We start from the raw sequence: 26,729 nt of genomic DNA on the forward strand, positions 1-26,729 counted from the left end.
ATATATATATATATATATATATATATATATATATATGTGTGTGTGTGTGTGTGTGTGTGTGTGTGTGTGTTTGTTTAGTGAAACATCATTTATTTAATGCTTATTTACATTAGTGATAAAAAAAAATTATATAACCAAAACCTTATCATAAAAAATAGACTTATTAAGTAAATTGACATTTATGAAACTATATAAATTGGTGCTCATTTGTTTTTCATCACACTATTCGTATTAAGATATTTTACAAATATATAAAAATGTCGAAGACATTGACAACAATTTTCTTTACAATTTTACTTGTTTCTTTACTTACATTACAAATAGGTAAGAAAAAATATTTAAAATATTTTAAATAATTAATATACAAATTCAAGTTAAACAATGAGTTGTGTGATAAAAAAATCAAGGAATGAAAAATATTTCAATAAAAATTTCATAAATAATCTTAAAAATATGTACTTAAATTATTAAATAACAACTAATTATTTTTTTAATATATGCTTAATTATTATTTTAATTATTTCTTTTTGAAAATTTCTAATTTATTATGAAATTCACATTATTCTAAATATAAAATTATCTATTTATTCAAATAATCTAATTTCTAATCTATTTTCTAATTTAAATTACGCGTTAATCTTTTGATATCTTACTCTTGTATAACTGAGATGTACTTGATATATAATTGCACTTCAATTATATAATTACTTATGTTTTAATTTTATTTTTACCATTATTTATCAAATTTTATTCAACATGAATTTAGTTTTAAACATTGTTAATACAGAATTTAATAAAGTAAGTGCTTATTATTATGCATGAAAATATTGCTTTATTCATTTATAAAATAATGGTATGCATTTATTTACTAATAATTATAAATATACTCAGATAATTTATTTTATTAGTCGTAATTTATCAATATTAATCTCATTGTTTCATTATACAGAATAATATTTGCGAATTGTTAATAATTTTCTTAATGCGGTATCTTAATGTAGTTCTGTATTCAAGGCATTAAAATTCTGTAAAAAAAATTTTGTAAAATCAAATTTATACATGTAGCAAATTACACACTTATATCAAACTGTATAAAATTATGTAATAACAATATATATTATTATGTATTCAATTATATCATTAATTACTGTAATGTACGATTAATACTTAGAATACATTTTAATCCAATTTCATGCAGTGATATTTTTATTCAAAAGTAATTATACGCCGATTTATGTATTATAATTAAATATGATCACAAAATTATTGTTCTCTACGTTCATTATGTCATATTGAGTAATTTGAATTTCGTAATAATGTAATAAATGAAAATATAATATTCTAATAATTATTTTGTCATCTGCAAAAAAGGTAATTTTTAATATCTATTGATTTAATGTCAGTTAAAAAGATTTCGTTAGCCAAAATTATTTCTTTTTTCAATTGCCATTTTTATTATTAAAATTATTCCCAACGTTTGAATATAGGATATTTTATTATTGGAATATATTATAAATAGAAAATATATTATAAAATATGAAATGTAATAAATTTCGTGGCTTCAAATTTTAGTCTTATTATCTTGCCAAATTTTATGTTTCCTATAAACATAGAAATATTAATCTTTTATATACGCAAAATATATTTTTTTTTTGTAATATAAATAAATATAATAAAATGGAAAGTGAAATTTATAGAGCGATTGTTTGTATTAATGTAATCTATTATTCAATGACAGAATTTATAATCTAATTCAACTTAATTCATTTTTAGATAAAGCTGTTGCAGATTTAGTTTCTGACTGTATGCAAAAATGTACAGGTAAAACTAATTGTTGCCTATAACTTTAATATTCATATCCAATTTTAGTTTTATGCAATTCAAAATTAATTAATTCAAATTGAATTTTTGTAGATGAAGTTAAGAAAAATCCATCATTTAATGTACAATTATGTTACTCCTATTGTATGGGTATGCATCATTTTACTGGACAATTCGTCCAATTACAATTAATATTATGATATTTAAATCATTTGTATAATAATGAAATAATTACACAAATTTTTATAATACTGACTTCTTTTAGATCCAAAATCTCCATTCGCTAAAGATGTTGTAAAACCTACGAGTGAGTGTTCATTGACTAAAAATAATTATCTATTCAGAAACAATTACTTTTCATAGTTAAAAAAAAACTGTATCTATATTTAAATCATAAATAATATAGAAAAGTGTTGCTAATAGTCAAACAAAAATTCTTAATTGTAATTAACATTTATTTGCAAAACATAATTACTATTTAGAATGTAGAAGCTCGTATTATTTAATAATATGTATTCAACATATATTTTTACAGAAGTGACACATTCAACTATAATTTTAATAAGTTTAGTCTAATAAATTCATTATATGAAATAATTTGCAAGTTCATTCGACAATAGATTCTTTAATATTTAAAATTTTTATTCTTAAATTACTCTATATTTGTATATATTAATTAATTTAATTTTATGCTGTTTAAGGTGATGTCACCAAATGTCTTGATAAATGTTCAAGTAAGCAAAAATTATATAACATAATTTTTTACATGCTAACTTATTTTTACTATCGAACTAAACAAAATATTATATTTCAGAACAAGGATTAGCTAATCCAACATTTGATATGAGAGGCTGTTTCAACAAATGTCAATAAATTATATCCAGCCAAATTATAATTTGGCTTAATATTATAAATATAAATGCCATTTTTTTTATTTTATTATTTTATATGAAACAATTTAAAAAAAAAATAAATCTAATATTTTAGTTACATATTATCTTATCAATAATAATATAATTATATAATAAATATTTTGAAAAATTATTAACGTAATAAGTGTTTTATTTAAGACTACGTAATATATAACGTTCAATAAAATAAGTGTTTAGTGCTATTATGTCGAAAAACATAGATTTTTCAAGAATACATTTATTAATTTTCATAATAATATTGAACACCTCAATATCTGTAATTAATTGAAAATAGAATTTTCTAGTTAATAAATATATTAACTACGAGTAAATTGTTCTCTATGCATATAAAACTATAATATCGATCACCATTTGATTAAATTTAGATTCTCGCTCTGCAGTATAATAGCCCTGACCTAGCCATCTTGCATTCTCAAGTTTGAAACACAGACTTTCCATTACCAGGTCTACAGTACTGGCATATATCCAGTAAGGTAGATACCCGAATGCGCATGCGCAGGACTGTTTAGAAGTTCTTTATCTGCTTCTATTCTATTTTCTATTATAAAACCAATCATTTTAAAATGAATATAGAAATTATGTATAAAAATTAAAAAATTATAATATATGGTGATTATCTACGTATAAACTATATATGTATATATACATTTATAGAATATTATACATATATATATATATATATATATATACAAATATATCTTGTCATTACAATATTAATTTATGTAATCGATATTTTATTTGAATTAAATGTGATGTAAAAATTAAAAGACAAACAATTATTTTTCGACTAATTAACATATAAATATAATATTTTTCTTTAAAATACAAAATTTAATACATTTTTAACGATGAAATTGCATTACTGTGTGTAATTAATGAATTAATAGCTTTCTTAGAATGTTATATGAAAAAAAATACTAACATTGGCTTTGAAATATTAAATAATAAGAAATCTTAATTTTATAAGATTTATTACACATCAATTACAAAGAAGAGAAGAGAGCATATATATTTTTAATACTCGAATAGGAGATTATTATAAACGATTATTTAACGAATTAAAATACTATAAAATATTACCTTCAACATATCTATTATTGGAAATTTATTTGAAACTGTAGTTTTTGGAATTTATAGAAAAGAGCATAGATATTAACTTCCTATCCTTCTATAAAATGTCGTTTATTGACTGGGAAAATCGCTTATCGTGACGCATCTTACCAATCGTTCAACGGACCATCGACAGTGTCCTTTCCCCTTACATTGGCCTCTTCCGTACCTAAGAGACACAAGCGCGCACACAAAACTGATCCCACGCTCCCTTTTAAGTGTCAGCATCCTTTATTACGATACATTTGATTCAGTATCACGCTCCGTTTCCCTTTTTCACGACGACGCATTTTAGCATATGAAAAAACGGGCTCATATAAGAGGACAGCTTGGAATTGAATGGCAGGAGCTTTTGTCACTCAGAATCGCCTTCCTCCTATTACTCCCTTGGCTTATTCTATAAAAGTGACGACAGGTTGGTGCGCTATCGCCATGGAAGCGGACCAGGATCACGCCCGCGTTCTTAAGAGGCACATATTTGTTTGCTCAGTGGCTTCTTAGGATTTGTGACCGTTAATCATCAAAGGGCTATCATACGGTTAGCTGTGTCGAATTAATCGAAGTCCATACTCTATCGGGTTCACTTTAATAACAAGTATATATAAATAACTCAATATATAAATAATATCCATTAAAGTATGCCGAAGTAATATTATAATAAATTATTTATACAAATTTTAATTATTTAAATAGATTTGAATGAATATTTTAATATTAGCTCAATCAAATTAAAATACTCTATTATTATGATATTTTTAAAATACTTGACTTAATAAATAAACGTGCGCACGCGTGCGCTTTCATGCATACAAACATATACTTTATAGTGAATTGTATAGTAAAGTTTATTATACATATATAATAAAACTTCATGTCAGCAGCTGTAATTTCTAAATTGAGTCTATTTACGCAAATAATATGAAGTCTAGTACGTTTATAATAATTAGCTGGTCATATAAATGTCGAGACTATTGTATTAAACTTTGATTATGAAGCTGACATATTTGTATATGCGTTAATTCTATTTCATTAAAATTTGATTGTCTTGAATAAAATGTAGAGAAATATAACACGAGACGTATAGGTGGGTTTCAAAATAAATTCCTTTCCATTAAATATTAAATCCTATAATTATAATATTCCCCCCCCCCCTCTCTCTCTCTCTCTCTTTCACGCCATCCAACGTCCTCCCTACTCCTCTACACCACACTCCTTCTTCTTCTTAAACGTGGTGTACTTGTGCGCGCCCTTTCCTAATCCGAATTCTTATATGTAGCTTAATAAGTTCACTTTTCTCAATACAAATTGCTTAAGATGCAAATAAAATACGTAAATTATAGAACATCCGAGATAGTTCGATGGCTTCTTAAATAATTAATCCATAAAAATTAATATCAACGTGCATTTAAATGAAATTTAATCTCAACGGAAATTAGAGTTTGTTCAATAGATTAATTTATGAAAAAATTGCTCGAAGTCGCCTGAGCCTCATCTCTTACTTGTTTGACCGAGCATTTTCCGAAGAGGGAGCGTTCCGTGGCCACGGTTAATCGTCCGCCTCGGCGATAGAATAATGATTATTAAAAAGGTACCGTAGTTGCCTCTAGCCAAAACCACTCGTCCTCACCCGCGGTGTTCGACACCATAACTCGCGAATTAACAGAAGCCAACAAAAAGCGTCACGCAAAATAGATTTTCCCGTGAAATAAGGATGTGCGGTAAGTTTTCTTCTTTTACATTAACTTTTCTCTAACTTATCCAAACCACTTAGCTAATGAATATGTAATTTCATCATGCGAGCATTTATCTTAAACGCAATCGCTTTCGTTGATTAGCTACTTGAGATGCTTCGTGCAATATATTTTTCATTTTTGTGGGAAATTCTGAAAGGCTTATTAAAAGAACTGCGAGTGCTAAGCGATTATTTTAATCTATACATTGTATGAAAATTGGTACTCAACTATAACGGTACTATTATTCAACATAAAGGCATTTGCAAAAAAAATGATAACATTCCCTTGTGAATATTCTTCACGATACTATCTGATGTCACGCCTTACTTTCTTCTTTTTTTTTAAATATTAATTATTGGCCACGTAGGTTTGGAAACGCGCAATGTCACAAAATTATGAAAAGCGGTTATAGATTTTTGAATAGTCTGCGGATAATCGAATAAAAGAGAGAAGAAATATTTTGATGCACCATAAATTCCGCGCTCGTAAAAGACACTTTAAACACTTAGACCGGATTCTCTTCATTAATTACACCCGATTGCCCTGGGCGCGTATGGGTAACTTAACCCACTGGGTACGATACTTTCTTTGACCTCGAGTTGGAAAATTCGGTCTCTCTCTCTCTCTCTCTCTCTCTCTCTCTCTCTCTCTCTCTCTCTCTCTCTATTCTCCACCTCTTGCAATTCTAAACCTTTAAGGACAGCGGGGAGTTTTTCGCCTAATTTAACAGCCGGTAGCTTGCAAGTGGCAGAGCGCGGCCCGCTTCAAAGGTTCCTTATAAGACGTGCTGAGAGAAGAGGAAAACAATGCCGAGGTTGAAACGGATACCGGGACATAGTTTGATATGGAGAATGAGGGAAAGGAGCAAGAAGACGAGCGCCGCTTAAAGCCTCTACATTTCTTTTCCGCGCTTCGCTTCATTCATTAGATTGTGAACTCGCGCTTCCATCGCCGATTCTACGCTCGCTTTGTGGTAAACCGCCCGTGAATATTTTGTGTTTTTTTTCCTTTCTCCAAGTCTTTTCTCTTTTCACGGGGAAAATACAGCTCTTCGATCCATGCCGTACTTTGAGCAGCTGAAGAAAGCAGCGATCTTTTCGGCTGCCCTGTGCCTGTTTATTTGTTACGATTAATCTTACGGGTTACGAAACTGAAAAAAATATTTTACAATCGGATGTACACCCATCGTTACGGGCTATGTTTATTTGATCTATTTTGTTCTCGATTATCTATGCATTAAAGTTTACCCAATGGAATTAGAAATCTGACCGATCGATCCGTTCATTATGACTTTGGTTTAATATTAGCCGTGAATATGTTAAGTAAAGCATCAATTAAATACTTAAAAATATTAAAATAAGATTTTTGCTTTCTTTTATTCAATGAGTATATATATATATGATTTAATTATGTACTATAAAGCGCATAATAGTGTCATAACTGGCATTAAACTTTAGTTAAATACTTATTTATGAACAGTAGTTTCGTGCACTCTAAACTAAATTAATTGTTAAAGCTTAATTTTTATTGATATTTTCATTTCGTGGATCTCACTTATTACTAGTCTACAAAACTGAAATTTAATACACCACCGAATTTATAATATTAGATTGAGTATAACATAACCTATGCTTTGCAAGTCAAGGAACAGCTACGTAAAGCATTGTTAGACAATGAGAAACAAGTTTAATGTGAGCGGTTGTATGCAATCTTAATCGCTCGTTTGACAGTAAAACGTTTTCATAATAATTAATACAAACAGTCTATCTGATATTAGTTTTCAACAGCTTTTCAATATCTTATCGGTGCTTAATCTAAATTAATTATTTTGCGAAAGACAGCCGCGCAGTTTTCTTGTTACACGGCGATTCTCCCGAAGCTACGCAAAAAGTGATCGTTAGTGCCTACGGCTGACATAACTTCACGACTGGTTCTTCCATGCAGTGAAGATAGTATTTCTCGATTAACGGCCATTTATGTAAGTATTCGCAAGAGTCGCGAGATATTCTATGTACGTTCTACCTTACGAGCTACATTGTCAGTAAATCTTCGCGATATATAAACCGAGCACAAGAACGTGGCGGCCAGGACTGAGCGCGTTGAGACGCGAATATCACGTTTTGATTACTCGAATACTCCCCGATTAACCTGTTCCGGCAAACAAATTGCTCTTAAATAAATTTATTTTGTCTTCCTTACATTTTTCGGGAGCTGCTGACTATAAATATCCAAGGGGATCTAAATATATATATATATATATATATATATATATATATATATATATATATATATATATGTGTCTCTCTCACACAGCTTTCACAGCTACAATAAGTGCGATTACAAAAATTACGAGCATATACAAAAATGATTGTTAAAATATAAATTTTGTGAAAATGCGATTCAGCGCGTGTAAGTTACTTTAAGGTTAATTTTAAGTTGATTTCGAGTCCATAATAGGTGTACGTTGTATGTTTAGTCTAAATATAAGCTCGTCCTGTATTGATAATTAAAAAAATATCTTATAAAAAGATCATAAAGTATTTAGCCTCTATGCACACAAAACGCTTGCAATAAAATAAATAAATCACTATTTTCATAAATTTGTAATCAAATTTGTAATCCATGCCATATAAATTAAAATCTATTTATGGTAATTTAAGGACAATGTTAATACAAATTAAATAAAGCCCCATAATCATTATCTTCATAAATTACCACTGTTATTTACAATTATTGTATAGAATATAATTATATAATTTATTGTTTTTATATTTTGAGGTAGTCAGAACTGCGTAAACTCACGAAAATAATATTTCGTTCCACACACTTGAAAAATAAGTCGAACTATAAGCCATATATATCGTAAAGTCATATTCAAATTGTTAAAAAAAAAAAAAATACAAAGAAAGGACATCGTCTCTCGGAAATTATTAAGCGGAGGCCTGGTCTTAGCCGGTCTTAACCCCGATCTTTTTATAAATAGCCTAAGTTTATGTACGGACGCACAGGCATGCACGTATACACAGACAGAGCATAGGTCGGTATATAGTAGCAGGTTCCTCTTACGCGATAAGCTAATCCGAACAATTAATTCCTTCGCGGCGATGCCAGGTGTCGAACGAAACTACATGCGCTTCTTACGTCTTGAAATTATCCGGTCAGAAATTTAAAGCGATCTATTGGTATCGTCGAAAGCGCCGTAAGCGCGCGTCTCCATTAAAACAAGCGTGACGAAGCCTAAACACTTCCGGCCATCTACGACTGATTATTTCAGCCGGAAGTAGCGGAGAAAAAATTAATATACCCGTTTATAAAGGATTGATATAGGAGAGGTAAAGATCGCGAAGGTGCGGTTTAATTTCTATGTCTGCTAGTCGTTTCTATTCTAATTAGTTCTTCATTCTTTATTCCTACCCGATACATTTATTTATTTATTAGCTAGCAGCTTCTCTTATTGGCCACAATATATATTTTTTTATTGCATTTTATTTATGAGTCAATTGTACTTTAATAGAATAATTAAAATAAGCTTGATAAAAGGGTATACATGATATTATTAACTTTGATCAAAACTTAACAATCTCTTGTTTCTTATTATTGTTGTTTAATATCATTGTCAATTTGGCAAATGTATACATATAATCTGTTATGGCCTTTTATAATAAGTTATTAGTCGTGTTTGGAATGGTGGTCATTAATATTTTAGAAATCTTTATTCAAGATTTTGGTGAAATAAACTACATGAACATAATAAACGCGCCATTCGAGCTATCGAAGCTAATGGAATGGGATTTATAAATCGATAATTTATTCTTTTGTACATTTAATAATTGTACAACAGACGTCGGCGACTCTAGGACGAAAGTATGAAAATCCACGAGAATTGTTCCCTATTATTATTATGCGAATACAGGGCCTATTATTTTAGTGTGAGTAAGAAAGACGCAGAAGATTCACGCACACGCGCTCACTCAGAGGCTCGTGACTGAGAGGAGCAGTTGCATGTCGAAATGTTAATAAATTCTGAATACACGCGGGGGCCCGGCTTGATTGCTCTTGACGTGAATACAATTCGCGAGCGATTGCCGCCGAGTGTATCTTCGCTTATGAATAAAATATGCATAGTTCGGCACTTCTTTCCCTCACTCGTCTACTCAAGTCTTTCAAAGGGTAGACAAACTTAATTCTACATTAGTTGATGATTGACTAAATTAAATTCATAAAGAAATTTTTTCATTCTTTGTGAAGGTTTAAAAAATAATTTGGCACAATGTCCTAAGCGAAGAAACGAATTTTTTTTTTAACGAAAATCTAATATCTTATTTTTTCAACAATTAAATCATATCTACATTATATGTATATATTTAATATACGAAGACAGAACTTTTTTATTGCTGTAGTTTAATATTTTAATATTTTCATTTAATATTTATTTTTTTTAATTTTTTTTTGTTGCAATTTTTAATGCAACATCAAACGCAATAAGGAAAATATTGCTAAATGTTACATTGCAGTGTTAATATCAATTGCCAGGTTTATATGTGATAAATGATAATTTCCAATATGATCGTTACATTAGTTTTCCCTAAGGCATTTGTAAATTGAAGTGATATTATCTCAAGTCATAAAAATGGACGGATTTTCTTTTCAAAGCGCAAACAAGCGCATTCATAACTGCATTTCTAATGCGCTTTTTCAACAAAGAATTTTACACTTTGTCGATACATTCTATTTCTATATATCGAATAAATGGATTGATACATCTGTTCCTTTCTGCAGATACCTACCTCAACTCATTGAAAAAAAAAAAAAAAAAAGAAATCAATTGGTTGACATTCTCCTGTGTCAACGAAGAATAAGAAGAATCGAACTAACGCTAAATTTTCAATAAAAAATCTTCCTCTCCCTTCATCTTTGTTTAAATAAATGTGTATATATATATAAATATATATATATATATATATATATATATATATATATATATGCTGTCTTTCTATCACAGTTTAAATTCTTCAGGAAGACCATGGGATTCTTAAAAAGGCCTAGTTTCCGTTTCCGTGGGAAGTGATTGCAGGTTGCTATTACATGCATTAAAGGGAGAAAGATATATAGAGTGCGACGGGGACAATGAAAAGCCGATGGGGGGTGCCAGAGCGAGAAGTATTTTAATGTACCTACAAGCAGGTTAGCGAGCAAAGATCATGGCGAGTGATCCCTGAGTCGAATTCCCCCAAACAAATTTCACCTCACTCTCGTCTATGGTATATCTGTATAGAGAGAAGTCGCCTATACAAGAAATCCACAATTGTTTAGAGTCTCTACACAGGTGGCCATGCTGGCAATTCCCTCTCCGCCGTCTTTTTCTCTCCGCAATCGTGCGAAAGTTACTTTGTCGTACGAGTATATCTGTATGTAGGTATGTGAGTACGTTGCGGAGATGCCGGGAAGTTTGAGGTTGTGCAATTGTGAAAGCTCACAAGGGTGGGCCCATGTCAAAAGATCGGACGACTCTCGGCGGCGTTTGCTTGTATGAGTGCGCTTGTTGAGTTTTCGTTACTTACGGGCCAAGTGTGTACATACACACTTTATTAACTCGCTCATGTATATTTCTGTTGTACATCGTTTAGATTATTTTGCGAGCGCCGGGTTCTCTATGGGGTAGATGGTGCGATTATGCAGCACCTCGATGAAGATTGTCGCTTCATTTCCAAGTTAAATAAATTGGGGCTTTGGTTCCGGACAAAGAAATAAGCCCAATGATCCATCTCCTTTATAGACATATTTAATTACTTAAATTTGCATATAAATAGATATTTTTTTCATATGGCATGATTTTCGATGTAAGCGTTAAATCGAATAAAAAAAGGTAATAAAAATGCATTAATAACGAAAAAGTGATGGCGCTGAAGAAATTTTCATTTTACCTTTCGGGCGAGCTCATTTTCGAATCTTAATATAATAATACATATATTCCAGCGGGAGTTATGGCAGAAGTGTGATTACATGGCGCGAGCAAAAACTTAACAAGATAATGTAACGGTCGACATCGCGCCGAGTGGTGAGTGGCTTCGTTGCAGGATCTCGGCGCATCCATTTCGACGCTTTTCCTCGCGCGTACGGCTATGTTGCACTCCTCACTCACGAGGCAAATTCTGAAAAACTTATTTTATAAGTCATTTCTTGTGCACCTCCATTGGACTGCAACAATGCATGACACTAACCACCATTTGATCAATATTTCGCGCGCTTTCAAAATGTGCTGCGGGAATGAGAGGGGCCTAGCATGTCCTACTAAAACTGTTTTCATTACTAATCATTACTGAGTGCTAGCGATATAATTAATCGAGATAAACAAAGATTTGATAAGAATAATATGAATATTACTTAAGTAAAGCTTGTTTTTAGTTTAATTTTTGCGCGTTTAGAGGAGACTTTTTCACTTTTATTTTATCATCATTGGATATTCTATTTGACTAATTGATTTTAACAATTTTCACTCGTTCTCTTCCTTTATGCAGTATCAAAAAGACACTTTTTTATTTAAGAATTTCACCTTTGTAAGGCAAAAATTATCCGAATCATTATAGCATTATAGCTTTTAGCATACCAAAAGATACAAAAATTTACTATGCAATTATATTTACATCCGCATTTTATATCTTTATATGGCAATTTATATCTCCAAAATAACACTTTAAAATACCTTTAACGTTTCACAGGACCGTTGAAATTTTTTGCAACCATTGCCACTTGAGATGCGTCCAATGGGAAAATAGAGAGGCTCGAAGCGTTGACGGTGCACGTTCGGAAGGCAGAGTCACCCAACTTTGCCAGCAGTTGATATTCTTCTTCGGCTAATTGTCTAGCGAGAAGAACCAACCTGAAATTTTCGAGTGGTAGCAAGAATACAATAGATCGATACCTTGATGATGAGAAGTATTTTTCGTACGCGGAAAATTATCTGCGGGAAAGCGCATGTCCATACCACCGTGGGGTTGGATTTCCCAGGGAATGACCGCAAGCCGATCTTTCCCTCAAAATTCTCTCACCCTCTCTCGGAGCGAGCGAGTGAGAGAAACAGCTACGAGACTCCCATGAAGCTATGGGGGTCCGTAGCACCTGCCGGCTATTGGAACCGTAGCTGACGAAAAACGTTCTTTCCTTCCGCGTTCAGGATGTCGCAACTTTTCAAGTGGTGAGAGAATGGGCAAGGGAGAGGCTAAGGCAATGGAGGGAGGTTGAGGAGGGATATAGAGGAAGAAAGTGAAAAAAGGGTAACTTGAGAACACGGCTGAGATTATACAAGCGTGACTAATGAATTCTTGCTTCTCACATAAGATCATCGATATCAGATCGATGTTAAGTGATTCTTACAGGATTAGAATCTAGTATGAAAAATATCGTTTATTTTAAAATCCTATTATGAACGTAAACATTATTTCACATAAATAAATAAGCCCAACAGCCCATTATGATATTATGTTCAAATCTGTTATTTTTATAGATATGAATATACTGATTTTAAGTGCATTGACAATCATACAAATTATGTCTTGATGACATCATAAATTTTGACCTTAGAAAAAGTTTGGGAATAATATTAAAAATCATGAAAAATATTTTTTTTAATTAAAAAAAAGAATATTTATAATATTTATAATTAAAATTATTTTTCAAGGTTATATTTTTACTACCTGAAAATGTCTTATTAAATTAATATTTTTCAAATTGAAATTTCAAATATGATTGTTGTTATATAAAGTATATTAGACTTACTAAAAAATTCAATTTAGAAGAATAATTGCTGAACCTTAAAGTCTGATATTTTTTGTATCAATAAAGTGCTATTTATTACTCTGGAAGATTTTATTTACAATAATTATAAAACGATAAGGATTATGCTTTATTTTTGCATTTATAATTTACAATTACTGTAGATATTATTTGTAATTTCATTTTAATAACTTCCTAATGTAATTCTTTTAAAAGTTTGTGCAAATTTTTGTAAAAATAAATGCCTAAACTAAAACGTTATTTTTTTATTTCATTATATAATAACGATTAATTTACGTTCGACTAGCAATGAAACTGTAGGTCAAATTTTTTAACATGAAAGAAATCGGCAAACTCTATATTGGATCGAAAAGATACATAAGAACATTAATAAAATTTAAAAAACAAAAAAACAAAACAAAACAAAAATAAATTAAACGAAGCTGAAGTAAGGTAGAATTTCATATAAATTTTTTTAAAGTAATGTTTAATCGAATTACAGCACGAGGTTCTTTAAATTGGCACATTGCAGTTAACGTTGTTCGAAAGTCACACTACGTTACTGCAATTCGATTCGCCAGGTTTATGACAGATACCTTAAGGGACAATAGCTTCAATTGTTAAGTATTACTATTATCACTTGAAGTTTAATACATTTCCTTTATCTTCATTGGTAACAAACTGTATTTAAATTACACTATATCACGAATCTTTATTGTTATACTTGAGGCAAGAAATAGAAATGGGTATAAACTTATTTCAAGCTTCTCCTTACCAAACAATGAGAAATTAATTTTGATTAGAAAATTAACCTCTCGCTTCACATACAGGATATATAATTTCATCCTGTGAGGCAAATTAGAAATGCATTTTATAACTATACATAATTAATCGGCAGCAAAAAATTTAATTTCAGAATTCAACTTCGACCGCAACTGCTGCAACTTATAGATATTACTTAACTTGTACAGGAAACTTCCGCTCTAATCCAAAATAAAGATATAAATATTTCCCTTATTTAAAATACAGCTCGGCATATTTCAGGATTTTACATGAAAACAGCATGAAAGGAGTGAGCATCGGCTTGTAAAATTTGAATTGCGTCGATGCACGCTAACCCTATAATTTAACAGCATTAAGAGCATAAGTATATCGAAAAGAAAGGCATTTCTATTTATGAACTCAATACATTTGCTTTGGCTCGCCATGAAGAATTAGACTGAAGCGCGCAGATATAAATTTCTCTCACTATGGTAAAAAAAATAACCACATTCCACTTTCAATCTCACGCGAAATACATGATAATTGTCATCCGTGCACAGAGGTAAATACTGTCAGTGTCTCGACATACGTGTAGAGAAGCGCATTTAATCCCTTGCTATCACTTATTTAGAAGAGATAATGAAAAATTGACGACATTTGAGGAAAATTTGTGCCCACAGATACGTATTTGTATGTATGCTATGACCACTTTCTTTCTCTCTCTCTCTCTCTCTCTCTCTCTCTCTCTCTCTCTCTATCTATCTATCTATCTATCTATCTATCTCTCTGTCTCCCTCTCATTCATTCACATGACTTTTATTCGACTACATAGCTTCAATCTTTTTACTTTGTTTTCATCTCTTTTACGTTTTCTCACTCGCTTTCTCCCTTTGACGCGTGCGCATTACTCATATCATCTACGTGGCTCAGTCCGTTTCCGACGTCGACCAGCATTTTAAACTCGGGCAGCCGTACACTCCCACACTCAGATACATTGTAATGAAATTCATTTTTAATTGTGGCTTTAGAGGAATAAATTCCTTGTATATTTAACATGCTGCATGAGGTAACTCGTTGTTTTACATACAATTTGCATTCATGTAATATATCTTCGTACAATTGCGAGTCTTTTAAAATAAATAGAGAGGCAATACTGGCTTAAGAATGTATCTGTAGCCAGCTATCGTACTTTCATAGCGAAGATTTTTCTATAATTAATCAGTTAGAAATATTTTTTAATGCCCATTATTAACTAAATTAACATTTGCTAGTCAAAATCTAAACACGTTTGTTTCTGGATCAACAAGTACATAATCGTGTTTTCTTAATATAAAAATTATAATGGAAATAATTTAATAATTATCGCAAAATTTATACAAAAATAAAGAGACTTTACTATGAACTTTAGGAATTTCAGTCCTTCCGTCATAAAATAAATAAAATAAAATACGCATTTGGTTTTTAACAAAAAAAAAAACAAGACACAAAACAAATAATTTAAGAAAAAATGTGAATTGTCAAAATATAGGAAGAACGAACGATTCCGCCGTATATAATAAAATGAGATATAAAATGCCGAAGAGTTAAGAATTCTTTTACCTCCAAGTTAAATATACTTCGTGGATGCCAATAATTATTAAAGTAATGAAAAAGCCAGGTATAGTAGAATCAATAAAGATAGTGTTATAGGATACGCGATGTTGTGCAAGATAATTATCCAAGGAAATGGGCTTTGACGATAAAAGATCGAAAACTTTTCATTGATAAGGCCGTACTACTCTCCATTGTACAAAGTAAATCAGAAACGAATCGATTCCCTAATCTTACTTTTCAAGCTAATTACAATAACAAATTTCACAATGTTCCACAAGTATAAGGATCTCGATCAAGAGCCAAGCTTCATAGAGATATCGGCTCTTGCTCGTTTCATCGTCGCCGAGGTACGGAGCACACTTACGACTGTCCCTCGTTATCAGCCTCGCAGTGCTTAAGAGAGCCATAAAAGCTCGATAAATTCGCCCCCTAGCCCCTCTCCCGCCTCCAGACCGCCCCGTGAATAATAAATTAAAGAGCAACCTCGTTGGGCGCCGGGGCAAGTCGGTTCCCGCATGCACGGGGGAGCCGTGTTCGGGCTCGCATCGCGCGAGCCTACATGGACTCTCGTATCGAAGGTGGACCGCACGTACGTAGGGACACGGCGCGCGTCGTGCTCACGGGAAAATCGTTTACGAAGCCATTTGGCGCGCATCGTTATCCACGGAAATCACGGCGCTTGTCGGCCTTTTCTTTTTTCGCCCCGGCCGTTAAACGAGGCGCGCTATGCCTATCTTTTCGCGGATTGCCGAGAGCGAGTGCCCGCCGTGTAAAACGAGCCCTTTTTTCCCTGTATCTCCTTTTTTCCTCGGGCCGAGCTTCGACTTGTTTCTTGGCCCGTGTCTGCGAGAGAGGGGCTCGGGAGGGGCTCGGGACAAACGAAATTTTGATAAACGAGACATTCCATCGCGTGTGAAAAGCTTACGCTTCCCAAAGAAGCGCACGCCCGCACGACCTCGCACTCCTTCTCGGAACCGATTCATTGTTGCCTTTATATGGCCAATGGAGCCCTTCAAAATTCGCCTCCGATTCGAATTTTAGCATTTATCTTGTATTTAAATAAATATTTCCTTTAATGCAAACCTCACCGGCCTATTATCCTTATTACACACATCATTTTAGATGCTATGTTTTTTTATATCGACAACACGAAGCTCGACACTAACCAATTGCCGGAATTTAACGGTGATGCACTTTTTTTTTACACATTTATCGATACAACTTAAAAGGATGCTTTCTTTTTCGTTTTTATCTCGTTCATTTAGCCGTATTTCCAATAAATTTCCTTACTAATTTATACAAAACATGCGTAATATTTCATTCGACAAGTCCATTGTAAATTCAAAAAATCAAAACTCTTTAGCCAGCAAGATTTTCTTTTTGCCTTAGAAATAAAGAAGGCGTATTAGGTCATAATTTTCAGCGTCGAACGCTTAAAAAGCTGTTTTGTTGCCAGTACGACGGTTACGGCAAATATTCTTCGCTTTTGTTTACGCTTATACGCATATCCTTAAAAATATGATAAACCGTTGCATTGCAAACGGTAATTCCCATGCGAACGGAATGTAAGCATAAGATAAAAATTATTTATACGCCCGCGACATTAATATTTCAGAAAATCACGTGAATAATAATTGTAACAAAATCCCCATACTGGCTACCAGATAATTGTTGCTTGTCTTGATATTTATTATTTGCCTTACATACCGTTACATGCATTTGTTAAAACGTTCTTACTAGTTATTTTCCATAACGACACCTTTGTTCACGCGACAATGTCATATTAAACATCGAAATCGAAAATTTACCATTCCCTCTCTAGAGTTTTAATTTGAACAACCGTTTTTCTTTCCTAATACCACCTTGTACCAAAAATAAAATTCACAAAGCCTCGCACTAGACATCGTCACCAGTTAATACATGGGACCTCGGCGACCCTAATTTCTCTCCTCTCGTCCCTCCCCCATCAGTCCCCCTCGAGATTACCCAATCCCGTGAAAGAGGTCACAAAAAATGCTCCCATCCAGGATAACAAAAAAATGAGTTCTTCCGTTAGATTTCCATCGGTGGAAGAGGCGCAAAAAAGCGCCTCTTTCCGTCGTAACACACCCATAGAGTGCATTTGTACGTGGCGCCGTGGGCGCAGAATCTCCTTTGAATCTGTGTCTCTCACGCGATCAAGTTGGGCAGCTCGTCGTCGCACCTCGAAAATCGTTCCCATAAGGAGCAACAGGTAGATATCCAGTTTCTATTGAACGACAGGTAGCTCTCTCTCTCTCTCTCTCTCTCTCTCTGTGTCTGTCTGTCTGTCTGTCTGTCTCTTTCTTTCTCTCTATCTCTCGTATTTTCTATCTCCTTACCCAAATGCACGCTGTGCGCAAATTGGAAGGGGATGATGCTAGACCCGTTTTCTCAAAGGAAACGCGTGTTAAAAGAAATCTGGGAGAGGGGGAAAAGATCTGGATGCACGAACCGCCTATATATAAGTAGATTAATGTATGCAAAATTCCATGGGTCTCAATTTTTCCCACACCGGAAGACGATGACGACGATGACGATGACGATGATGACGACCCTATGAGTGTCTACACTTCTCGTATTTCACCTGTGCCCCCGTACTCTCCCTTTTTCATTCGACTACTATCCAACTATTAGTGTATCTTTAGAAATGCAACACTTGGAAGCATAAGACTAAGAGAGAGAGAGAGAGAGAGAGAGAGAGAGAGAGAGTGAGTGAGATGGAAACGGAAGAGAGCGCTTCACTTTTGCCTATCTATTCGTGGACCTTTTCCCAGGCGCTTAAATACACGCATCGAAATTCTCTTTGCTGCACCTTAAATTCGAATGCAACTTAAATTACCTTTTAATACACATACACTTTATACACTCTATTTGGAAAATTATGTATAGGCAAATTTTTAGTCCAAGGATATAAGTTTTTTTATCAGTGCATTAACTCGGAACAATTTAATCAATCATTAGTATTATACCATAAAAGCTTAAATATTGATTTACATTAAAACTTCCATTTATTATTAATTGACCAATTCAATAAAGTAAATTACTCGTAGCTAATTTATAATTAAGTAATGTATAATTAATAGTAATGGGTCGGTTTCTCTGTGAAAATTTTTTATCATTTTCCAGACCTCCAATGTACTTGATTATTAAGCCGCCAAACATCAAATAAAAAAAGGAAAAATACTATTTTTACTATTAATAAATGAATACTCCAGCTATATTGGTAGAAACGATCCAATGCAAATATTCGCCTATTACAAATACTTACAATTACTATCCAATTTGTTAAATAATGTCTCATTGTACAATATTTTAAACATTATTTTCAGCTACATGAATGGTGGACATGGTAGTTTAGTAGTTTCATAGATTATCCAGTTAGATGAAATTTGTATTAATATAACAGTAAGTCGAGTAAGATTAATAATATTGGAGTAATATAGGAGAAAATTTATACGTTTATTTGCAAATTCTGCATGCATTTGACATCTTGTCTATTATGATTTCAGCTGGGTTTTACTTGTGTCACAAGATCGTTTTTGAATGTTCCTTCATACGTAAAAAAATATAAAATTGTAATAAAAATTCAGTTAAAATTTTAACGATTTATACAATTATTATTATTTTGAAAATTTTGCATATTTTAGTTGTAAGAGTTTTAAATGTGATCTAGAATAATAGCCATCCTATAAACATCGATAAAGCATAAAATACTAATAAATCGTAATAAAAACAAAAATGAAAAGAAGAAAAAAAAATATGACGACGTAAAACCAGAAATTCTATCTTAATAAATATCTTCCAATTTTTGAATGTTTAATTTCTGCAACAAGCGTACAAAAAACAATAATAATTAAATATCTGATACGAGAAAGGCTTCTCTCAAGTTCTCAAAATTCTTAACAGCATTTTTTAACTACTGTTGAAAAAAATATTCGTCGAAACAAGAGTCTGGCTGAAAAGAAGTTCGCATCGAACGGAATAAAAGGTCGAAAAAGACGAACTTGGGGAATTTTTTGCACGCACTTTGGTGTGGCGCGTATGTACAGGTATACTTTTGCAATGTGCGGGGTTATCGTCAGAATCCAATAAATCAAGTTTGCGCGAACCCAAGAGATGGATATCGCCAAAGGTTCCTTTCGCTTCAGGTGCAATTTCGTTCGCGCGCTTTGTTATACCTTAAATAATATTGCGAGGCAACGTCAACTTGTAAATTAAAATTTATTATATCGTAATAGTTAAGAAAAGTTAACGGTATATAATCGGTTAAATAATCTGTGCTTATTTTATGCGGCTTAATTTCTTTAAGATGATTCATAAGATGTAAATTTTATTTAACTGAAATTAAAATTTATTTTGTTTTTTGATTTTTAATTTTTTAATATTACCTGTCTTTATAATACCGTACGAGAAAAAATATTAAATCACAGTCTTATTGTGCGAGTTTTAAATTTTTAAGCACTTTCTAATTTTTATTTTTTCTTTTATTTTTTTTTTTTTTTTTTTTATTTTTTTATTTTTTTATTTTTTTATTTTTTTATTTTTTTATTTTTTTATTTTTTTATTTTTTTATTTTTTTATTTTTTTATTTTTTTATTTTTTTATTTTTTTATTTTTTTATTTTTTTATTTTTTTATTTTTTTATTTTTTTATTTTTTTATTTTTTTATTTTTTTATTTTTTTATTTTTTTATTTTTTTATTTTTTTATTTTTTTATTTTTTTATTTTTTTATTTTTTTATTTTTTTATTTTTTTATTTTTTTATTTTTTTATTTTTTTATTTTTTTATTTTTTTATTTTTTTATTTTTTTATTTTTTTATTTTTTTATTTTTTTATTTTTTTATTTTTTTATTTTTTTATTTTTTTATTTTTTTATTTTTTTATTTTTTTATTTTTTTATTTTTTTATTTTTTTATTTTTTTATTTTTTTATTTTTTTATTTTTTTATTTTTTTATTTTTTTATTTTTTTATTTTTTTATTTTTTTATTTTTTTATTTTTTTATTTTTTTATTTTTTTATTTTTTTATTTTTTTATTTATTTATTTATTTTTTTTTTTTTGCAATATTTTAATATAAATTGAAAATAATTGAAATTCTGTATTGGCATCGATGCAATATTTTTTATTGATTCCTTATTTTATTCAAAACATAAAGTTTTAAATTAATTGCGAGCTGTGTATAATTTAAATATTCGCATAATGAACTGACTCCAACATCTATTTATTTAAAATAAGAAAGTACGCGACACAACTATGTAGACGATTTTTTCCTTTAATTCTTCTTGTGACGATGTTGTGAGTGTCGTTGCAATTTATTACAAAATAACTAAGAGGCTAACGACAAAGCAGACATCAAAACATTGTGCAGTGCAATAAATTATTGTTATTTCACTGGGTAAAACAATCGCCACGAAGATGGATAATGCATGTGCAACTACATTCTGAACTCAAAGAGTTTAATTATTTAAGTAATGTAAAAGCGGATTACTTGTTCAAATAAATCGGCAACATCAGTATTTATACATATTTGAATAGCAATCTATCATATGTAATGAGGGTAGCCATCATTTTTAAATCATTGCAGCTTATTTGTGCGTTTAAATAAAAGCAAATTAACTGACCGATAAACGTTTGTTTACCTCGAAATATCATGATTCCGAGCCACATTAAAAGAGCCTCGTTTTCTCAAATTGCTCACGCAAATTATTTTCCCTTCATTCAAATTGAACTTCTTCATAATTTATTTACACCTTCTCATCGCGAAAGCTAGCATTAAATGCCATTGAGAATGCCATTTACGCGCGCTACTTTAAACCACCATAATCGCGCGTGAAAAGCGATCCGTTACAAGTCAGTCTCCACAAATGAGTCGATCAAACGACCCTTCCTGTATCTCTTGCACCTCGACATTCACAAAGCTAAACATACTTAAGACTACTAACCTCAGGACTTTTCCCTCCGACTCTTTCCAATTAGAATCCAGGCAAAATCGTAATCAAAGATCTTTTAGATTGTTGTTTTTGGTTTTGCTATGGTAGGTTACAAGCATTAATCACGATTTAACTCAGCCTAAAATAAATGGAATGCAATTTAATGTGAAATTTATTAATTATCACGTGATGCAATGTGCACTTGAGCGTCAAATATATATATATATATATATATAAAAACGAGTAAGGTGAAGCTTAGAACTAGTTGGTATATTTTAGCCTTGCACCCGCTTAGAGGGACAGTTCGCGCTTAACGAGACACTCCTCGTTCTAACGAACACGAGGTGCGTCGTCTCGAAATTTTATTGTAATTGTAAGTATTCTTCTATCTATCATTCGACTTAATTCTTACCCGTGGATTGGTAAAAAGAATCCGTTAAGAGGCACAGATCGAGAATATTCGATAGAACAGTCAAATTTGTTTTATTTTATGGATAATTCGGTGCATCGTATTGACGCTTAAATGCAATATACAAACATACAGAGCTCGGCTTCGCCATTTTACCCGGACACGCTTTTAAAGGCCTTTTGTCGTTAAATTATCCTTCAAAATGGAACCAACTTACGTACAAAGGGTCAGCCATTCAATTGTTTAGATCTCGTGATACCGGTAATCCTCTATTAAAGGATGTTAGGTTTATCGGCCAGTCGTTAATTCCTTAATAAGCTTCGACTCTTAATCGATAAAACGTAAATATTTGGCATTAAAAATTAAAAGTCTCATGATAGCCTATGATAGTCCCAAAGTCATTACGAAGTTGGCATAAGCGAATAACCTTACCAAAGTCTATTCTCAAAATTCGAGGACAGCACTACTAGGAAAATCGCTCCGCCTACGTGCCAGCCTCTAGATATCACTGGAAAGTAGCTTGAGCTAGAAATACAAGGGGGAGGGGCCGGAGGGGAGAAAAAAGCCTTGGTTGCGCGAACTCGGTCGTTTCGTAAATTGCTCACGGCTAGCGTTCGCCCGAGCGCCGGCGAGCAAATGGAAGGCGGTTTCCCACAAGCTCCCACACGTACACGTATTCCTGAGCTTGACTTCCCCGCTGCTTTATTTTATGGTTTTTCGAGACAATGTCCGTACAGCGCGAAACGCCATACGCCTGCATATGGTCCGTGGGGCTACTACGATGCCATTGTCTTGGCCGCATCGACTCCATCTCGACCCGGACTCGCTACTTTATTCCCCACATTAAAACCAAGCGGTAGAAATCTCTCGCTCTACCCCCCCCCCCCCCCCCCCATCCCCCCCCCCCCCCCCCCGGTCTTCGCAACGTGTTTTTTTTTTGTTTGCCACTCGCCCTCTCGCACACATACATCCTCCCTCATACTCGCTATCTCTGTCTGCCGCGCGCGCTATTTGGCTCTCGCTCTTATCCCTCGTCTCCTTTAGTCAGATGCTTCCCGAATTCATTTCGCTTGTTTCAACCTTAAGGAGCTAATAATTTTTGGCTTTTGGCAAGGTTCATTTTTCTCTTTCCATTTCTTTAATCGTTTTGGGTACTCGAGATTCAACCGAATGGAAGGTCAAAATTCAATAATACACGACACATCGAGTTTCTCAACTTTTGAAATCCGGAAAATTGTTGGCTTATATACGGATCATCATCCGTTTGAATTGTTTCATAAAAATTACCGTGTTGTTGAGCGTATGCAGAAACAAATAATAAAAGCTACCGCAAAGCTTTTATGCCTGCGGGAGCACAAATACACACACGAACACACGCACGCGCGCGCGCGCGCACACACACACACCTTAACTGAACTAATAATAATTTGCTTGATTTTTTAGGCATTAGGTAGAACACATATTAATAGAAAAAATGAAACATTATTCTTTTTATTCGGTATTATGGTAATTTTCGAAATCAAAGCTGATGAATCATCAAAATGAAAATAAATATAAATGCTCTTAACGACATAATTAATCATTTTTATTAAAGTAAAAATTTACGTTATATTAGTAAAAATATACGGATAAATGAATTAAAGACAATTTATTTTACAAAAGCAGTATGAAATTACTGACAATAGGCCAATGCACATTATTACTCCTTATATCTTGAGTCTGTGTCGCATAATGAAACCACTGATTTTGTAGTAAAATAGCGTCCCGTTGAGAAATGCAATCCTTTATTACGATTGCGAATTGTGTTAAGTAAAAATGAAGAGAAAACAATATCAGGACAAAGTGTCGGATATAAATTTCCAATTAATAATTTCACAAACGGTGCGCCGGACGCCGCGCTGATTATTTAACTGAACAGCACATATAATCGATGAATCGTCGCACCAAGCGTATCTTAATCCCTTGACTGCATGCCTCGCGGAAATCGAGCTTCGGTAGCATCCTACATTCAACTCACTCCCTATAAATCCACTCACGCCAGCTAACTTATACTTTGCGTATATTACACGAACGACACATACAGTGCGTGCACGGCGCGAAGTTTAAAACACGTATAAATTGACTCTCCGTTTGTCTGCCCCTACCCTCCCCTCCCCCCTTACCGTCTCTCTCTCTCTCTCACACACACACACACACACACACACACACACACACACACCGTAGGTATTGAATATAAAGAGACGAGGCGACTCGCTCACGATAAAATCTAGCGCTACTTTATGAGCTGCGGGCGATTCTTTATGGGGCGCTGAAAGCCCGCTATTTCTTTCCTTTCCTTTACCTCTTATATCTGCATACGTACACATAACTATGTATGTATATGAATGCACGTGTATTTATAAATTCATTTCTTGCTTCTTCTTCGCGAAGTCGACGACGCCCTTCGTTACTATTTCGCGCTGACACGAACTTTTTGTGTTCCTTTCGCCGGTATTTGCTCGTTGTCAGTAACTACGACGCCTGCCGTGGAGAAATCGATATACGTATACATGCTATACACTTTCGACTAAAAGCACAAGGGAAATGAATTTTAGTGTACCCTCGAATATCAACGTCAGCGCCCGTCTTTCTCGTATGGCACGTCAGATCTCTCGCTTGCTTTATGAGTCCCGCAAAATTCGGGATGTAAATGGACGGCTTTACGTCGTGATTATTATCTTTTAAAAGGACTTTGTGCTACATGCAAGTATGCATTTGTGCCTGTATGTAAGTGACGACGCAGATGCTTTGGCATAAAAGATTATTTAATTTTTTGCATTATTTTATTTACATAATGCAATACAAGCGCATAACTAATTTTCACATTACACTTTCATGGCAAATAATTGTTTAATTTATTTATTCTTTTAGTTTTTTGTAGTTGCCTGGAAGTAAGTAAACTTTATCGTAAATACATTGTCAGTCATAGAAATAATAATGAAAGTAATATTACTTGAATTTTCAAATTCCATCGATAATCATTATTTATATAATTTTAGAATTGTGAAAATTTTGTAAATCAATTTTTTTATATTATTAAAATCTATGAATGCAATTGCTATTTTAATCTGAACAATAACACATGCTAGAAAATATTAGTCGCTTATATTGTTATATATATATATATATATATATATATATATATGACTTAAATATTTGTAATTAGTGAAGTATTCTTAAGTGGTAAATTAAATACATTGTAATTAATTAATAAGAAATTTTTATATAACTGAAATTTTGGCTCCACTTTGAGTATTTAAATTTAGCACTAATAATATTACTTTCTTTTTATCTTTCTTTCATTTCTTGCTGTAATTGGCTGCTATTCATAAGGATTTATTATAGAACTTATATATCTTAACTTAAGTAATTAATTAGTAATTCAAAATGCAATAGAAACTGCTAATTAAATAATAAAATTTGAATGTAACCATAATTATGAATTGTAACAGAATAATAGCAAACTCCAATGATCCACTGAAACTTGCTTTCATCTTAGCGCATTTATAACTCTAATTGTATTTCTAAATGCCACGATATTATGACTGCGTGTTTGATATCACTATAATTACAATTCTAGTTATAAAAATATTTATTTATAGTTGTAATAATAGCAATTATAAAGTTACATCGCGCAAATTAATTCTAGGCAAACATTCGGCTATAAAAGTTAACATTATTTTTAGAAAATTCGTATCTGTATAATATACAACTATTTAAAATGTACAATCCATTGAAATAATTTTATTAAAATGTATTTTAATGTAGAATATTTACTGCATAATGTTTGAAGTTAATTTGTTAATTCTTATGAAATATTTTGAATTATATTAGCTTATACTTGATATCATTATGAACATTTACAATATTTACAGTCGTTCAATGTAAAATCAATATTATTTTCATGTTTATTTCGAGTCTTAACGTTCTTCAGAAACTTTAATGCATGTCCTCGTGTGCAATAAATTGTTAATTAAAAATATAAAAACTAACGTTTCTTGATCGAAATGTATGATGACAAAGAAAACAAAGTCGATTATGAGCTATAGAATAATGAAAAGAAACTCGTGCATTGTTACGTCTAGATTCCGTGTTCTACCAATGACAAGGTCTTCGTATATCACTCTACAGTGTTATGGAATTAAACGTATAATTACGAGAGCAACATGTAAGATAAACTCAAGCTAATTGCTATTACCGCTGCTTAATAAGTACATTCAAAGTGTATTTTTACTTTAAAGTACTAGAGTTTCATAATTTTAACGTAACCTTTTCATCTATAGAAGTAGATTTCGACAATCGAGTTAGAAAGGTATATCGAACGATATGATTCCTTTTTCGAAATTTCACCGTAATACTAATAAGCTTTTCAATTACCTTAAAATAAATATTAGCATAATAAGAATAATTTAGGAATAAAATATCTATATGTATACAGTTGATTAGCAAGGGCATAATAATGAAAAGCCAACGAATTTATAATATCGTTTTATACCAAAAAGGATCTGGTAGAGTAAGATAAAAGGAAGGAGAGATGAGTGTAGTGGCTGCATATAATCCTCAATGATTGCAAGAGGATCGTCGTCGTCGTCGTCGCCACCGCCG

At 32.1% G+C, this 26,729-nt stretch overlaps 1 protein-coding gene across 1 annotated transcript; it reads left to right on the top strand.

The window, feature by feature from the left end:
• The first annotated feature begins 236 nt into the window (after positions 1–236).
• On the top strand, positions 237–2,686 carry LOC105367653 (uncharacterized). Its single transcript, XM_011506424.1, has 5 exons — positions 237–324; positions 1,774–1,821; positions 1,915–1,971; positions 2,087–2,128; positions 2,523–2,686. Exons 1-5 carry the CDS (start codon positions 258–260, stop codon positions 2,645–2,647), a joined length of 339 nt encoding a protein of 112 aa, XP_011504726.1. The 5' UTR covers positions 237–257; the 3' UTR covers positions 2,648–2,686.
• The last annotated feature ends 24,043 nt before the right edge of the window (positions 2,687–26,729 follow it).

Source organism: Ceratosolen solmsi, unplaced genomic scaffold (genome assembly GCF_000503995.2).
Source record: "Ceratosolen solmsi marchali unplaced genomic scaffold, CerSol_1.0 scaffold10, whole genome shotgun sequence".
NCBI classification, from domain to species: Eukaryota; Metazoa; Arthropoda; class Insecta; order Hymenoptera; family Agaonidae; genus Ceratosolen; species Ceratosolen solmsi.